Raw genomic sequence first — 15,837 nt, 5'->3', positions numbered from 1 at the left:
TTCTTAAGAAAATGACTGACTGACTGACTGACTGTCGGAGGAGCAGAGATCTCGCATCGGCTTCGGGGAGGCACCAGGCCCCCGCGCACATCCATCTGTGATCGCCAGGCCGGTCAGCATCAAGCCTCGAGCCCTGTACCCGCTGTCCCTTGGCGCTCTGGCGCTGCACCGGGGGCCAACGTGGCTCAGCCTGGTCACCGAGCTCAAACCCTCTGTAGATCAGCCTCCGTCCGGGGCCAGTGACTCCTCCCCACCCCCGCCCGCGGTCCCCCAGACCACTAAGACAAACTCCTGGGAGGCCTGTCCCGCCGCCACCGCCAGGACTGGGACTCTGCTGCATGGCAGCGCCTGGACCAGGGGGAAGACGTGGGCTCCTGCTCTCGTTCAGCACGTCTACCGAGTGTCGACCGAGCGCCAACCCCGTGCCAGGCGCCGTCCCACGAATGCGGAAGTCCACGGCAGTCAATGCAGGAGCCTAGCGACAGCACGCCGCCTGCCCCGACACCTTGCCCGTCTGGGTCTCTCAGGCTGTCCAAGTGCCCCTGCGGCACCTGGCCGCGCGACCCCGTAGGAGGATATCGAGACAGACAGACGAAGGCTGTGGTGGGCAGGACTGCTTTACTAATGGTGACCCACGTCCGCACTGTGCATCTCAGATGTAAATGGTATGTACAGGCCACGGACAGACCGGGGCAGGATTCCAGTCACGGCTGCGTTAAGGCTGCGGCTGCGTCCTTACACCCTCCAGCTGTACAACAGGAACGCGTTCTGCTGCCTCTGACGGAGCAGAACACGGCACGGACGACCGCACAGATGAACATCACACTGGAAACACGGAGAACCGAGAGGGAAGCACTAGCACGTCTACACCCCAGTGCACGCGGGGCCGAGGGTGACACACGGGGCCGGGGAGGCGCCTCCTTCACGGGGCTCCTGGCTCTCATGGCTGCCGCTCCGCCCCATCAGGGCTTCCCGCTCTGCTGCTTCTGCTTAGCTGCCCTCTGGGGCTGCTCTTCTCAGTTCCTGCTGGTAGGAGGACAAGACCTGCGCCCAGCGAGGAGGCAGTTCCCGTCACACAGCGAACATCAACGGGCCTGCCTGCCTTCTCCCGCGAGCGTCTTCCTTCAATGGCTCCGACAGCTCGGCCCTGGCAGAGGGGCACAGAAATACTGCGCGCCTGGAGGCCGCGGGGCTGCACCTGCACCGCAGGGAGGTGACTCAGGGCGCGCAGCTCACGCGCAGGCAGACGCTCTCGTGGAGGGCTGGTGCCTGGAGGACGCGCCGCGTCCGCCCCGCACCCGTCACGGCCACACGCGGCTCTGCCACAGCACGGCCCAGCGCCCTGTGTCCACTGCTCCCGCTCCTTGGAAAGGAGAGGGGGCTTCCCTCCGACCAGGTGGGATGAGAAAGTGAACCACTGGCCACGGTGTGGTTGCCCTTCCCTGGCCCAGCCTCGTGGCCAGCGTCTTGTCCTCTTGACCGTGGTGTGGAGAGGCAGTGACCGTGAGCACCGTCGTATTGACTCGTCAGTGGCTTCTCCAGACAGCTCAGCGGCCATCACATCCCTGCCTGTCCCCCCTGCGGCTCGGGGAGCACGGGAAGCCCGTCCAGTGGCCCCAGCAGCGCCGGCCCGGAGGGCTCTGCTCTTTCTAGGCGTGGGGAGGTCGTGGCAAATGCTTCGCAGAGTGACCCACACTCAAAGTCGAGGGGAGCGACCCACCCCCGATGCCAGCCCGAGGCCTCCCCAGGGAAGTCACCCAGCGGCCCTTCCATGCAGGGCAGTTCATTCTAAGGCACTGCGTTTGGAGGACAAGCGAGCGAGGTCAAGGGCACTAGAGCCGCGGCCTGGGGGGGACACAGCCTGGAACAGACCAGGCAGCAGCTCTGGTGACAACCGCCTGGCTCCAGAGTGCGGCGTGTCCGGTTCGTGCGTCCGTGTGTTAGCGTGAGTTCCCCGCTGCGACCTGAACACCCTTTCCTTTGACAAAAGCAGTGCCCGCTGCCTGGATGCCGTGGCGGGCTCGCGTCACCTCTGTGGTCGCCGTCCCCATGTCCAGTGTGCGTGCAGTGCCGGGACGCCACAGGCTGCCGCCTCCCTGCCCGGGCGCATGCCCGGGAGCAGGGCTGCAGCCACGCGGTGGCGCCTGCCGTCTAGGGAAACAAGCGACAGCTCCTCTCTGGAGGAGACGGGGTTTTCTAGGAGCACTGAGCCGTCCTGGACGGGGGCAGGGTCGAGACCTAAGTTTCGCTTGGCCGTACCACAGGGCCCGCGCTGCCTCCCCGCTCAGGGACTCGGCTACTTCCTGGAGTTGGACCTGAGCCCGAACAAGGCGATGATGTCCATCATTGCCTGCTTCACGTGCCTCCCAAAGCGGTGAGAATCCTGCGACAGAAAACGAGACTCGTGAAACGCGGGCCCCCAGCGTTTCAAGTCCTTGTACGTGGAATCTGACAAGGAGTTCAATTAAAAACGTCTTGTTGCCAACTTTTTAAGCTGTGGTTGGTGCCTACTCATCAACTTAGACATTTTGGAGAAATACAGGAATGATAGAAACCGCAGTTTAAATTCTTTAATTATATTTAGAAGTTTAACTGAAAAGTGGAGTGTGGGGAGCAACTCGGACTAGACTAAGTTACTGGAATTAAGACTTATTCTATGCATCTGCTCTCCCACAATATGGCGCTGAGAAGGGAGTAACAGCTTCTACACAGCTGCCTCCAGTTCAACCAATAAACAGCAGGACCTGCTCCTGATTGGAGGAGAGCAGCGTGCTCGGCGTGTGGGTAGCAGAGTTGGGATTGGCGGAAGAGGACTATAAAGGAGGAGAGAGACAACATGCACCAGGAACATCTAAGAGGAACATCTATCTGAAGAACACCTGTGCAGCCCCCGAGAGAGCCGGCCGGCGGTGTGCCGCTCCCCCGCGGAAGTGGGGAAAGTGGCAGGGGGAGCCGCCCTTCCACGGAGGTGGAAGGACAGCAGCCAACCCGGGAAGGGCCGAGCAGACAAAAGAACAGCGCAGAGTTCTGTGTTGTTCCTCCACGAAGAGGGGGAGCAACAGTGGAGGACAGAGTTTTCATCTGTTGTTTGATTCCTTCAGACTCATGAGCTAGGACTTCACTCTGGTTCTCCTGTGTGTGGCAGGGACCCAAGTACTTGAGCCATCTCCTGCTGCCTCCTGGGAGTACATTAACAGGAAGCTGGACTAGGACAGCAGAGCCAGGACGTGGACCCAGCGGTGCAGCCTCCCAACAAGGTTGACCCATTGCACCGATGGCACCCTGCGCAAGACCACAGTGTGTGTCGAGTGGGGTGTTTGCATCTGAGGCTTCTCCCAAGGTCATAAATGCATCAAGTGAACCCTGAGCAAACGAGTGCCAGTTCTGTTGTCTGCAGTGACTTAGCATGCCTGGCAGGCGGAGCACAGTGTGGGAAGGAGACTACGAACCAGGACTGAACGTGCGAGTAGGAGCCCACAGCTGCACCCACCCAGGCCCCAGGATCCCGGTCCACGGCGCACGTCAACCTCCTGGTGTGTGCACACTATTCCTGGTCCACATTCCAAGTGTTGTAGATTTTGAAAGTTCCAATGCAGCCCACCATTAAGATTTAGAACCACTGCCTCCAGCAAACATCAATATGTTAAACCAAATAAGGTCTGTTTCATTAAGAGATGAAGAGAATTTTTAAACTCATGTATTGGTAAGGGAATAGACAACTGAATTAAAAATTTCTGTCAAATGAAAGATGTGCTCCTGTCGCTCCCCCTCTTCGTGGAGGAACGACACAGGACCCTGCGCTGTTCTTTTGTCTGCTCGGCCCTCCCCGGGTCTGCTGCTGGTTCTTCCCGGGTTGGCTACCGACCCTTCCACCTCCGTGGAAGGGCGGTTCCCCCTGCCACTTTCCCCACTTCCGCGGGGGAGCGGCACACCGCCGGCCGGCTCTCTCGGGGGCTGCACAGGTGTTCCTTCAGATAGATGTTCCCCTTAGATGTTCCTGGTGCATGTTGTCTCTCTCCTCCTTTATAGTCCTCTTCCACCAATCCCAACTCTGCTACCCACACGCCGAGCACGCTGCTCTCCTCCAATCAGGAGCAGGTCCTGCTGTTTATTGGTTGAACTGGAGGCAGCTGAGTAGAAGCTGTTTCCTCCTCTCCCAGCGCCATATTGTGGGAGAGCAGATGCATAGAATAAGTCTTAATTCCAGTAACTTAGTCTAGTCCGAGTTGCTCCCCACATGCTCCCTTAAAAAGAAAAAGGAAAAGTAACCCTTCTTTAGAAAAAGGAACTTCTTCGCCTACTTACCGTCTCGGGGCTGGAGAACTTGGAGGAAATATGGAAACTGATGAGGTTCTCTCCCACGATAATGTACGACACACCATAGCCGTCATCCGCAACCTACAGAACCATCAAGGTTAAGTTATTGTTGGTAAACGACATGATGTGAAAAAGGGACTTCCTGATACTCTACACACAAGACTCCCATTGACGTCTGTACAGTCCGTATGGACGGCTGCGTCACGGTGCACCAACAGGTACGGGGCCCTTGAAGCCAAGGCCGGCCTGCAGTGGGACGACGGGTGTGGCTCGTCTGTGAACACTGACACCCAGGGCACTTACCGGTCCGAAGCCCCCTCCGCTGGACACGTACTCCGGGTTCTTGTTGAAGTCAAACAGCCCCACGTGTTGCAGAGGCGTCTGGCTTGTTGACAGCCTCCATGGCTCAGCCAACACCTGGTCAAGTGGGAAACAACGCTGAAGGACACTTTCACTAGGGAGGGCGAGAAAAGGCCCAGCTGGTCCTGTGACTGCTGCAGACCCTTGCGGGCCTCACTGGCTGAGGGCAGAGCCCTGCAGAGGCTGTGAGGTGGGGAGGGCATTGGCCTTGGTGGGCTCAACACCAACAAGCACCAGCTGAGACAGGGAAGGAGGCAGATAAGCCGTTCAGCAGGGCAGGGAGGTGGCTGTTGTTTTCAGGGATCGTCCAGGTCATTATGCAAATTAAATGCTGTAAACATAAAATTAAGTAAATTATACTAAAAATAGCATGATAAACACCCAGGGCACACCACTTCTTATTTTCACACTTCTGTACAAAGAGCTCGAGTTTAGAGGTATCTGTTGAATCAGGGGCTGAGCCTGCCAGCACACACCTCCAGGGACTGACGACAAGCGGCGCCCGCGCTGCAGACGCACGTCCCGCCCCGCAGCCCACACACCCGTTTCCAGGCGCCAGGCGGCAGGCCTGCACTCGTGCTAAGCCCACCAGTGGACGAGGGAGCCGCCCCGGGAAGCGGCCTCACCTCCTTCAGGAACGGGGACTCGACCGCGAGGTACTTGGACACCACGTAGAGGCAGAAGAGGTGCCGGTCGATCCCGGCGCCGGTCATGGCGAGGCGGTACAGGTGCTGGTGCTTCTCAGACGCCAGCCTGAACAGGCGGAGCCTCTGTTCCACCTGCGCGGCAAAGGGGGCCCGCACAGTCAGCCAGGCCACGTGGCCGACGTTCCTGGGGAAGGGGGCAGGTGCTTGCTGGGCAGGGGTGCAGGCACCTGGGGCCTCCTGACGTCACACAGGGGGTGGCTGCCCCGGCCCAGACTGGCGCCTGCAGTGGGGGGGGGGGGGGTCTCCACACAGAGGGGCAGGTCTCTGGGGAAGCACGCCGGGGTCGCTGTGTGCCGGCTGGCCCCACGTCAGTTCACCCGACACACACACGGTCACACAGCGGGTGGCAGAGCGCACGCTGCCCCGGCTCCCGGTCTGCACGCGGAGTTCTGTCCTCTCGCTCACGACCGCGTCACCCTGGGCCGTGACCGCCCCTGCGGAGAGGTCTGGCCCAGGAGGCTCCTAGAGCTGGGCTTCCGGGCCTCTGAAATCCGCCCTGAGTGGCTGCTCCAGGTTCTCCGGGCTCGGTGCTGGAATCGCACCAGGGTGCGCGGTGCCCTCAGGGGCGGTCTGTGGCCGCCTGCCCCGTGCCCACCTGCTCCTCAAGGCTGTCTTTGGAAAGCCACACCAGAGCCACCAGCCACGACACTGCTGACCTCTTCCAGAGGAACGGGGAGCCTCTCCTGACCAGAGTGCCCCACGGAAGAGACCCTGCCCGGGCTGGGGTCGGGGGCCCAGGCACGAGCGGACCTCTGCCACGTACTAGGGGCGTGGCCAGCAGTCCGCCGGCCTTACTCTGAGTCTGTTTCTTCCTGCATGAACAGGAGGCGATAACACGTCACAGGCTGGCGCTGGGATTTCAACAGGCAGCGTGCAGAAGCCCCTCGCCCGAGCCTGGCACCCACGGCCCCGCGGTGGCAACAGCCTGCCGAGGCCAGGAGGAAGGCTGCTGCGTGAGCCACTCTTCCTCACCCTCACGCCGACCGCTCCACTGCTCTGCTTCTTCTTCTTCTTTTTTTTTTTTTTTTTTATATATTATATTTATTTGTTTGAAAGGTAGCGTAATGGAGAGAGGAGGGAAAGAGGAGTGAGGGGAGAGACAGAGACAGAGAGAGAGAGAGCAAGATCTACCATCTGCTTATTCACTTCCCAAATGGCCACAAGAGCAGGCCCTGGGCCAGGAGCCAGGAACTCCGTCCGGGTCTCCCACATGGGTGCGGGGCCCAAGCACCTGGGCCGTCCTCCACTGCTTTCCCAGGTGCACTAGCAGGGAGCTGATTTGGAGTGGAGCAGCTGGGTTTGAACCAGGGCTCCTTCGGGATGCAGTGTTCACCTGCCATGCCACAATGCTGGCCCCCAGCGCCACTCCGCTATAGCATCTGCCTGCTGTCCCTCTGCCCACATGTTGTGTCTGATTCTATTGTAAAGACTTTCAGGAAACACAATCTGATTTCCAGAAGCATAGTATACAACACTGATCTCTCGTTTCTTAAAAATAGTTATTTAAAGACTGAGGGACAGAGGGAGTGAGAAGGACAGCAAAAGAAATCTTCCATCTGCTGCTTTACTCCCCAAATGCCTGCAAAAGCTGGAGTTTGGTCAGGCTGAAGCCAGGAGCCTGGAACTCCACACATGTCCCTTACTTAGGGATAAGGCACCCAAATACTCGGGCCATCATCCACTGCACCCCAGGCCTATCTGCAGGAAGCTAGATTGGGAGCGGAGCAGCTGAGCCTCGAACACTGATACGTGCGTCCCGTTAACAGCTTACCCTGCTTTGCAAGAATGCCTGCCTGTGCTACACTGATCTCTGTCCTGTCCCCCTGTGTTACACTGATCTCTGTCCTGTCCCCCTGTGTTACACTGATGTCTGTCCTGTCCCCCTGTGTTACACTGACCTCTGTCCTGTCCCCCTGTGTTACACTGACCTCTCCTGTCCCTCCTGTGTTACACTGACCTCTCCTGTCCCTCCTGTGTTACACTGATGTCTGTCCTGTCCCCCTGTGTTACACTGACGTCTGTCCTGTCCCCCTGTGTTACACTGATCTCTCCTGTCCCCCTGTGTTACACTGATCTCTGTCCTGTCCCCCTGTGTTACACTGACGTCTGTCCTGTCCCCCTGTGTTACACTGACGTCTGTCCTGTCCCCCTGTGTTACACTGACCTCTGTCCTGTCCCCCTGTGTTACACTGATGTCTGTCCTGTCCCTCCTGTGTCACACTGATGTCTGTCCTGTCCCCCTGTGTTACACTGACGTCTGTCCTGTCCCCCTGTGTTACACTGATCTCTGTCCTGTCCCTCCTGTGTTACACTGACGTCTGTCCTGTCCCCCTGTGTTACACTGATGTCTGTCCTGTCCCTGTGTTACACTGATCTCTGTCCTGTCCCCCTGTGTTACACTGACCTCTGTCCTGTCCCCCTGTGTTACACTGACCTCTGTCCTGTCCCCCCTGTGTTACACTGATCTCTGTCCTGTCCCCCTGTGTTACACTGATCTCTGTCCTGTCCCCCTGTGTTACACTGATGTCTGTCCTGTCCCTCCTGTGTCACACTGACCTCTGTCCTGTCCCCCTGTGTTACACTGATCTCTGTCCTGTCCCTCCTGTGTTACACTGATGTCTGTCCTGTCCTCCTGTGTTACACTGATCTCTGTCCTGTCCCCCTGTGTTACACTGACGTCTGTCCTGTCCCCCTGTGTTACACTGATGTCTGTCCTGTCCCCCTGTGTTACACTGATGTCTGTCCTGTCCTCCTGTGTTACACTGATCTCTGTCCTGTCCCCCTGTGTTACACTGATCTCTGTCCTGTCCCTGTGTTACACTGACGTCTGTCCTGTCCCTCCTGTGTTACACTGATCTCTGTCCTGTCCTCCTGTGTTACACTGACCTCTGTCCTGCCCCTCCTGTGTTACACTGATCTCTGTCCTGTCCCCCCTGTGTTACACTGATCTCTGTCCTGTCCCCCTGTGTTACACTGATCTCTGTCCTGTCCCCCTGTGTTACACTGACGTCTGTCCTGTCCCCCTGTGTTACACTGACCTCTGTCCTGTCCCCCCTGTGTTACACTGATCTCTGTCCTGTCCCCCCTATGTTACACTGATGTCTGTCCTGTCCCCCTGTGTTACACTGACCTCTGTCCTGTCCCTCCTGTGTTACACTGATCTCTGTCCTGTCCTCCTGTGTTACACTGACATCTGTCCTGTCCCCCTGTGTTACACTGATGTCTGTCCTGTCCCCCTGTGTTACACTGATCTCTGTCCTGTCCCTCTTGTGTTACACTGATCTCTGTCCTGTCCCCCTGTGTTACACTGATCTCTGTCCTGTCCCCCTGTGTTACACTGATGTCTGTCCTGTCTCCCCTGTGTTACACTGATCTCTGTCTGTCCCCCTGTGTTACACTGATCTCTGTCCTGTCCCCCTGTGTTACACTGATCTCTGTCCTGTCCCCCCTGTGTTACACTGATCTCTGTCCTGTCCCCCCTATGTTACACTGACATCTGTCCTGTCCCTCCTGTGTTACACTGATCTCTGTCCTGTCCATGCTGTTCGCCTAAAGGGTGGAGGGAAGTTGATGCGGGGGGAGGAGAGGTCATGATGAAGGCACAGGGGCCGCACCGCTCCCCCACAGCCCTCAGGAGAGGCAGGGAGGCGCTGTGTGTTACCGTCTGGGTGGGGTCCACCATGGCCAGCACGAAGTTGCAGGACTCGGTGGTGCAGGAGCGCACGGTCTCCGTCCTCCCCTCCCGGAAGAGCCGGGTCATGGAGGCCTCGTAGGTGAGGCAGAACTTGCCCATGTCCTGGGGAAGGAAGAGGACGTCAGTACAGGGCCAGGCAGGCGGACAGGGCTGAGGCAGAGGGTGACTGGCTGGGCTGGCGAGGGCTTCATTGCATCTTTGTTTCAGTTGTGTCTGGACGCACACCTGCTTACGTGGCAGCAGGCAGGCACGGCATTGGCTTTTGAGTAGGCAGGGATCAGTCTCTGGGTGACCCAGGTTTCCCCTTCGGGTGCAGCGATACCATGACAGCTTCCTGGATCTGCCCCTCATGCATCCCTCCTCGCTCAGCTATCCCTGGGCAAATCTCCTCACGGAAGGAGCACAGCGCACATGCAGATCCGCACGCAACAGTGGAAGTGGGCTGAGGACACAAAGCACTGACGAGTCCCCATCGTGTGTGCATGGTGGGGCGCCAACCCAGTGGAGGCAAGCTGCTTCAGCCGGGGGGCGGGATTTGTGTGGGGCAGGAGGAGCAGCCACGGAGGGGCTGGCACCAGCAGACAGAAGGCCCCCAGAAAGCTCTGGTTCCTGAACACAGGAAAGGTCAGGAGCTCGGAGCAGGAAGCCCACACCACAGCAGGGGTGCGGGTTCAGGCAGAACCACAGGAAGCCCAGCGAACTGGCTGAGTTGGGTCTGAGTGGTGCCACCTGCAAAGCTTTGTACCAATACAGCTGGCACTTGGCCACCCTTGCAAAAAAGGATGTTGGAATGAGTGACTCTGATTTACATTTTTATCAGATCATATAAATGGATCAATCATTTTTAACAAATGCGGTGTTGCATAAATAACTGACCTTGGGGAACGGGGCCCCATTGTTTCTAGCCAGAGGCCAAAGAATAGGCACAAGCACCAGTATATTAAAACAAATGATCCTGAACTTTCAAAAGTAGCGTGAGCTCCTTGAGTGTAACTTAAATGCACGCCTTTGCAAAGTCACAGAAAGCTGTAAGGAGCACAGATCCATCACCACGGCGCCCCAGTTAACATCACATCCATCCTCTGTAGACACTGCACAGAATAGAGCAGGAGGCACAGCCTTTGCTGTAAAACGCAGGTAGTAAACATGACGGGCTTGAAAGGCCACACAGCCTCTGTGCCGCCTTCTCACTCTGCCGCGGCAGCTGGAAACAGCCACCGACAGTAAGTGAACACAGGAGTGTGGCTGTCCCACAGTGCTTTGCTGATGCCCAAGTAGACCACACAGTACTGGAGCTGTCCTCATCCGGGCCATGCTTCAGGCCTTCCACGCCCACTGGACAGCCAGCCTTGGGCGTGTGCGCGGGGCCGCCAGAGTGCTCGCTGCCCAGAGCCGGCTCGTGGCCTCACCCTGTAGTGAGCGAGCTGGAGCACAAGCTGCACGAAGGCGTCCGGGCTCGTCCGGCACTTCTTGATCAGCCCTTTGCCGAAGCTGTCGAACGGGAAGGAGTGGAGGTCCACGTCGTGTGCCAGGAGCGCCGCGCTGCTCAAGGACGTCTCTATCACCTCTTGACACTGAGAGGAGAGACAGGCGTCACTCGGGGGAGGAAGGTTCACTGGGGCACACCCAGCAGGCAATGGCAGCTGGCTTCAGTAAGTTAGCAAGACGGTGCTGTCCCCCAGCCCAGGAGCTGTGGGGCAACCCCAGAAGTGGGGACTGATAAAACCCCACAGCTACTGCAGACAACCATGCATCCTGTCTTATGAAGCTTTTGTTGTGTACCGTGTAATCGAGGGATCCATTTTTAAAATAAAGAACCGCCACGTCACGAAGTGTCATTTAGTACTAAGAGAGAAATGCACTATGAAGCCATGAAAAGACACAGAGGAAATTTAAAGGGCGGTTAGTAAGTGAGCGAAGCCACTCTGGAAAAGCTGCATATGGTGCGATGCCGACTCTGACAAGGGAAAAGCTAGGGAGACAGTGAAAGATGAGCTCCGGAGGCAGCGAGGGAGGAGGGATGAGCAGGCGGCGCACAGAGGGTTTCCAGTGCAGGGAAACCATCCTGCATGCGGTCTAACAGTGAGCAAATGTCACTGTACATTTTTCAATTCATCTACAAACCCAGAGAATGGGTAATTCCAGGAGAAACTGTAATGTGCTCCATGGACTTGGTGATAGTGCCGTTCACACAGGTTCACTGTTGCAACGAATGTGCCTCTCTGGAGAGGCTCTGGTAGGGGAGGGGCACAGAGGGGTGGGAGAACGAGGCGTATGGGAAGTCTCCGTCCCTTGTGTTCAAGTTTACTGTGAATCTAAAACTGCTGTAAAACACAAAGTCTATTAACAGTTTTTAAAATAAACAGTAAGTGACTTGGTCAGTGACAAGGATCCAAAGCTAACATGGTCTGGCAGATGAACCTCTCTGTGGATCAGGACTGCAAGAGAAGCAGAATCAATCGGGTAAGACCACAGCACTGAAACAGGACTTCACTGAACCAAAGATTATTTCTTGGACCCCAGGAATTCCTCCTTGCATGAGATAGAACTGGGTAGTTGGGTTATTCCAACCCAAAAATCCTTCCCAGAAGGAATCCTAATGAGCAAGTTATGTTTGAGAATCCTTATGAAAAACAAAAATAAACTATTTTAAGTTTTTAAAATTATAAATTAGGGCTGGCATTGTGGTATAGCTGGCAAACCACTGCTTGCGACATAGGCATTCCATATCTGAGTGCTGACTGGAGTCCTGGCTTCTCCACTTTTTTTTTAAAGTTTTTATTATTTATTTATTTGAGAGACAGAGTTATAGACAGAGAGAGGGAGAGAGGGAGAGAAAGGTCTTTCATCCACTGGTTCACTCAGCCACAACAGCAGGAGCTGGGCCGATTTGAAGCCAAGAGCCAGGAGCTTCCTCCGGGTCTTCCCACGTGGGTGCAGGGGCCCAAGGACTGGGCCATTTTCTGCTGCTTTCCCAGGCCACAGCAGAGAGCTGCATGGGAAGGGGAGCAGCTGAGAGTTGAAATGGCGCCCATTCGGAATGCTGGCACTGCAGGCGGCAGCTTTACCTGCTACGCTACAGCACTGGCTCCTTGGCCAAAAGTTTTAAATGGAAGTAAAAAACATTGACTAAAGTTTCCAAGGCAGCATGAGCCATGGCAGTTGCACGGTCCTAGTAAAATTCCCTGGGCAAACGTTTTCGGTTCCTGCGACTGACTTCAGCTGAGCTGTGATATTCAGGGACACATTCGGAATACCAGGTTCTAAGAGTTCCTGCCCTAGTCATCGCCACGGCTCGATCCCCTGGACTCACCTCCTCCGGGATGTCCCACTGCAGCCTGGTGGGGTACGCAATGCCGGGGTTGGTGTCCCCCTTGCAGTGTCCGTCCTCCGTGTAGCCCAGCTGGAAGCAGTCGGTGGCCACGATTTTCTGTCAGGAGTACAGGTCGCCATGGTTAGGCCCTGTGACCACTACCGCAGACAGCGCTGCGTCAGTCCGTGTCTACTCCAGAGGGAGACACCGTGTAGAGTTCACCATCACGGCTCACTCACTGCGCGCTTACAGAACACACGGCACTTCTGTCCTCTGCAGACCCTGACGAGGTGGGACTCAGCTCCACTCCGGAGGAGAGAGATGACACGGGAGGGGTCAGCACCTGGCTGAAGACCACACGGCTCGCGAGGCGCACAGCCAGGATGCACACTCAAAGTGTCAGCCGCAAACTCACAACAGGAAGCCCCGGGGCCCGGCTCCAGGCCAGGGCCTCCCTGGTGCTGCCACGCCCTTGACTTTCCTGTGTCACCTGTGTGGTACTAACTGCCACGCCCACGTGAGGACAGCAGACAATGGTCACAGAGATGCAGGCCCAGACAGAGCAGGGGCTCTCCTCCACCGGCGGAAACCTAAGCCGACTCCTAGGACAGGGCTCCCGGGGCACCTGAGCAGCGCCAGTGACATCCAAGCACGAGTGACAGAACAGACAAGGATGTTGCCCTTCCCCAGTGACGTGAAATGAAGAGAGGTTCCCACAGAGACCGACACAGAAGTTCACAGCAGCAGCATGCAGACCACCTCAGTGCCTGCCAGCTGATGCAGATAAGCTACGGTGTGTCCACACGACGCAGTGCCGTTCAGCACAGAAAGGAACGAAGCACTAGTGTGTCTTACAGCACGCACCTGGGAAACAGTTTGCTAAGGAAAAGAGAGACTGAGCCGCCCACTGGCGGGGTTTCCAGTGAAGGTGGCAGAGGCAGTGACGAGCTCATTGTAGAGGTACCCGGGAGCCGGGAAGCAGACAGCAAGGCTGGGCCAAGGCAGTCTCGGGATTATCTTCTCAGGACCCCCCTCCTTACACCGGGAGTGGATTCACTTCCTACCCTCTTAGCGGCATTAAATCACTTCAGGGTTAAAACATCCGCCTGAGTTTGAGGTCAAATCATATTCAAACCACAGCAGAGAGGATGACAGGAACTTGGAGGGATTTACATAACTGCTATTTTTAAAAATTAAGATTATGTTTAGGTAAAAGGGATGCTGCCTTTTCATAAACCAAGATTTTCATACTCCTGTTTCTATTTAACCTAAAACTTAGTAAGCAGGACAAACTTGAAGGGATAGATCACTTCTGAATGAACTGTTTCAGTTTTCCCTCTGAGTCACAGTCTGACAATTGACTGCTATTTCATTATTTTGTTCCATAACAGGATGGCATTAGAGGTGCTGTTACTTAGGGAAGCCAAGTTAGAAGAAACAAAGAATGCTTTAAATTTAGTGCTTTGTACATAGTACCAGTACATGTTAAAGATGTGAATTATGCAACTAGACAAATATTACAAAATTAAATTTAGTTTGGGGGAGCCAGGGCTGGCACTGTGGTGTAGTGGGCCAAGCCTCTGCCTTTGGAACCAGCATCCCATATGGGCACTGGTTCAAGTCCCAGCTGCTCCTCTTCCAATCCAGCTCTCTGCTATGGCCTGGGAAGGCAGTAGAAGATGACCCAAGCCCTTGGGCCCCTGCACCCACGTGGGAGACCCAGAAGAAGCTCCCGGCTCCTGGCTTCAGGTCAGTGCAGCTCCGGCCGTTGTGGCCATCTGGGGAGTGAACCCGCGGATGGAGAGTTACAGTCTGTCTGTAACCTTACCTCTCAGATAAATAAATAAAAATATAATCCTTTAAAAACACTTCATATGGGGTTTGGATTTTGCAAAGCAGTTTCCACATTCAAGTTACAACTCAGACACTCACCTCCCAGAAGTGGATGACAATAGGCCCATCTGCCCAGGAGTGCTCTGCATTGATGCCTATCTTGCCGTTTTTGAAGATGATAAATGTGAATGACTTGTCAAACCACCTACGAAACAAACATGTTAATGGAACCGAAATGGCAAAATAACCAAGAACTCCACGGGAGCTCCATTCTGGATGGGCTGAGCTGACGGCGTCACCGCCGCCCTCTAAAGCTGGCAGTGCCGCTGAACCTCTGTGGGAGTGTGGATGGCAGGCTAAGTACTCCCTGCTTCCCTGCCTCAGACACACGAGGGCTGGTCCGTCCTGAGCCAGGGAGCAGGACAGGGCACACCGTCCTCAGCAGACCCCGTCGGGCCCTGCAGGGGGCAGCCCTCCCTTGGCAGATGAGGAAGAGGGGGCTGCAGGAGAGCAGCAGCCTCACCGCAGGCGCAGGGCCGGCAAGCAGAGCCAGAGCCGACGCCCAGGCCAGGTGCACACCCAGCCCCACACACCACCCGCTCCCCCGGGGCCAGGGGACCAGCGGCACCAGGACCCGCTAGCATCCCCACTCAGAGGGTCACTCGCACTCGCAGGGAGGGTCTCCAGCTGGGTGTGACGGTTTTGGCGGAGGAAGAAAAGGCTAAGGACTACTTGGAGGCCGGCGTTGTCCTCAGCACGCAGACACCGAGGGTGGCGTCACCCACGCACGGCCTTGCTCCCAGGCCACCGTCCAGCCGAAGGTCAGGGCCTCACCTGTCGAAACACCTGCCGTGCAGGAGAGACTTGGCGTAGCTGTCCATGGAGGTCTCTGGGTCTTCCTTTCTGTACCCTTGCTCGGTGTCATCTAACGTCACGAAGAACGCCGCTCTCTCGATGGCATCCAGAGACTGCTTGTTCTTCCCACGTCCAAAATAGGCCTTGCGGCACCTGGCCCAGGGCACTCTGCAGAGAGGATTAAATGCAGGTCACCCGGCCGGCCCTGCGGCTACGCGGTGACAGCTGCCTGCAGGTGACGTCTGGACGGCACAGCGCAGCCGCTACACATTTCCAGCCATTCCCTGCAGGCGAACGTCTTATCCGTGACTTTCTTATCTGACGCTGTCTCACGGCTGCTCCAAGAGGCCTCCTGTTCTGCTGCTCCCGACAGAGCCCAGAGCGTGGCCGTGCTTCTTGTTCAGTCAGTGCTGAATGAAGGGACGGCCAGCACGCAGACTGCACTGAGGGTGCACCTGCCGGGGAGCGGCAGAGCCAGGGCCCAGTGGGCGCCTCCACACCCATCCCGCCCCTCACCCCCCAGCCCCGCCAAGCCCACAGCTGCACGGGAAGCATCCCGAGTGGGCGCCGGCAGAAGTCACAGCAAACGGGAGAGCGCTTCGCCGGTGCCGGGTGACCCCGCAGTCTTCCCAACGCTGCCACGCCCATCGTTCCGATCAGGGAACTGAAGTCACAGCTATTCTGTGGGGAGGAGGCATCCAGGCCAGGCCCCCCAGGCCCCTTTCCTGACGCCCCTGCGCCCCCCGCCAGGCTCCTCT

The 15,837-nt window shown here is 56.9% G+C and overlaps 1 protein-coding gene across 6 annotated transcripts in view; it reads right to left on the bottom strand.

Moving 5' to 3' along the window:
• Window positions 1-601: 601 nt before the first annotated feature.
• LOC103346593 (carnitine O-palmitoyltransferase 1, liver isoform) overlaps window positions 602-15,837 on the bottom strand; it is an 82,108-nt gene continuing 66,872 nt past the window's right edge. For 4 of the 6 annotated variants that reach the window (XM_051827863.3, XM_089307398.1, XM_051827858.3 and 1 more), the window contains 9 exons: window positions 15,059-15,247; window positions 14,324-14,429; window positions 12,392-12,508; window positions 10,488-10,652; window positions 9,046-9,180; window positions 5,304-5,456; window positions 4,621-4,734; window positions 4,306-4,398; window positions 602-2,383 (listed from right to left, as the gene is read on the bottom strand). In XM_051827863.3, coding sequence (XP_051683823.2) covers window positions 2,297-2,383; window positions 4,306-4,398; window positions 4,621-4,734; window positions 5,304-5,456; window positions 9,046-9,180; window positions 10,488-10,652; window positions 12,392-12,508; window positions 14,324-14,429; window positions 15,059-15,247 — 1,159 coding nt within the window. In that variant the 3' untranslated portion in view covers window positions 602-2,296. Of the gene's footprint in view, window positions 2,384-4,305; window positions 4,399-4,620; window positions 4,735-4,771; window positions 5,009-5,303; window positions 5,457-9,045; window positions 9,181-10,487; window positions 10,653-12,391; window positions 12,509-14,323; window positions 14,430-15,058; window positions 15,248-15,837 lie in introns of those variants that run through there. The other 2 variants (XM_089307400.1, XM_089307403.1) reach the window with 2 other exon arrangements.

This window comes from Oryctolagus cuniculus, chromosome 1, assembly GCF_051225735.1.
Source record: "Oryctolagus cuniculus isolate XC-2025 breed Fujian yellow rabbit chromosome 1, ASM5122573v1, whole genome shotgun sequence".
NCBI classification, from domain to species: domain Eukaryota; kingdom Metazoa; phylum Chordata; class Mammalia; order Lagomorpha; family Leporidae; genus Oryctolagus; species Oryctolagus cuniculus.
The sequence above is the reverse complement of the archived record's forward strand: the minus strand, read 5'-3'. Positions and strand labels throughout refer to the sequence as shown.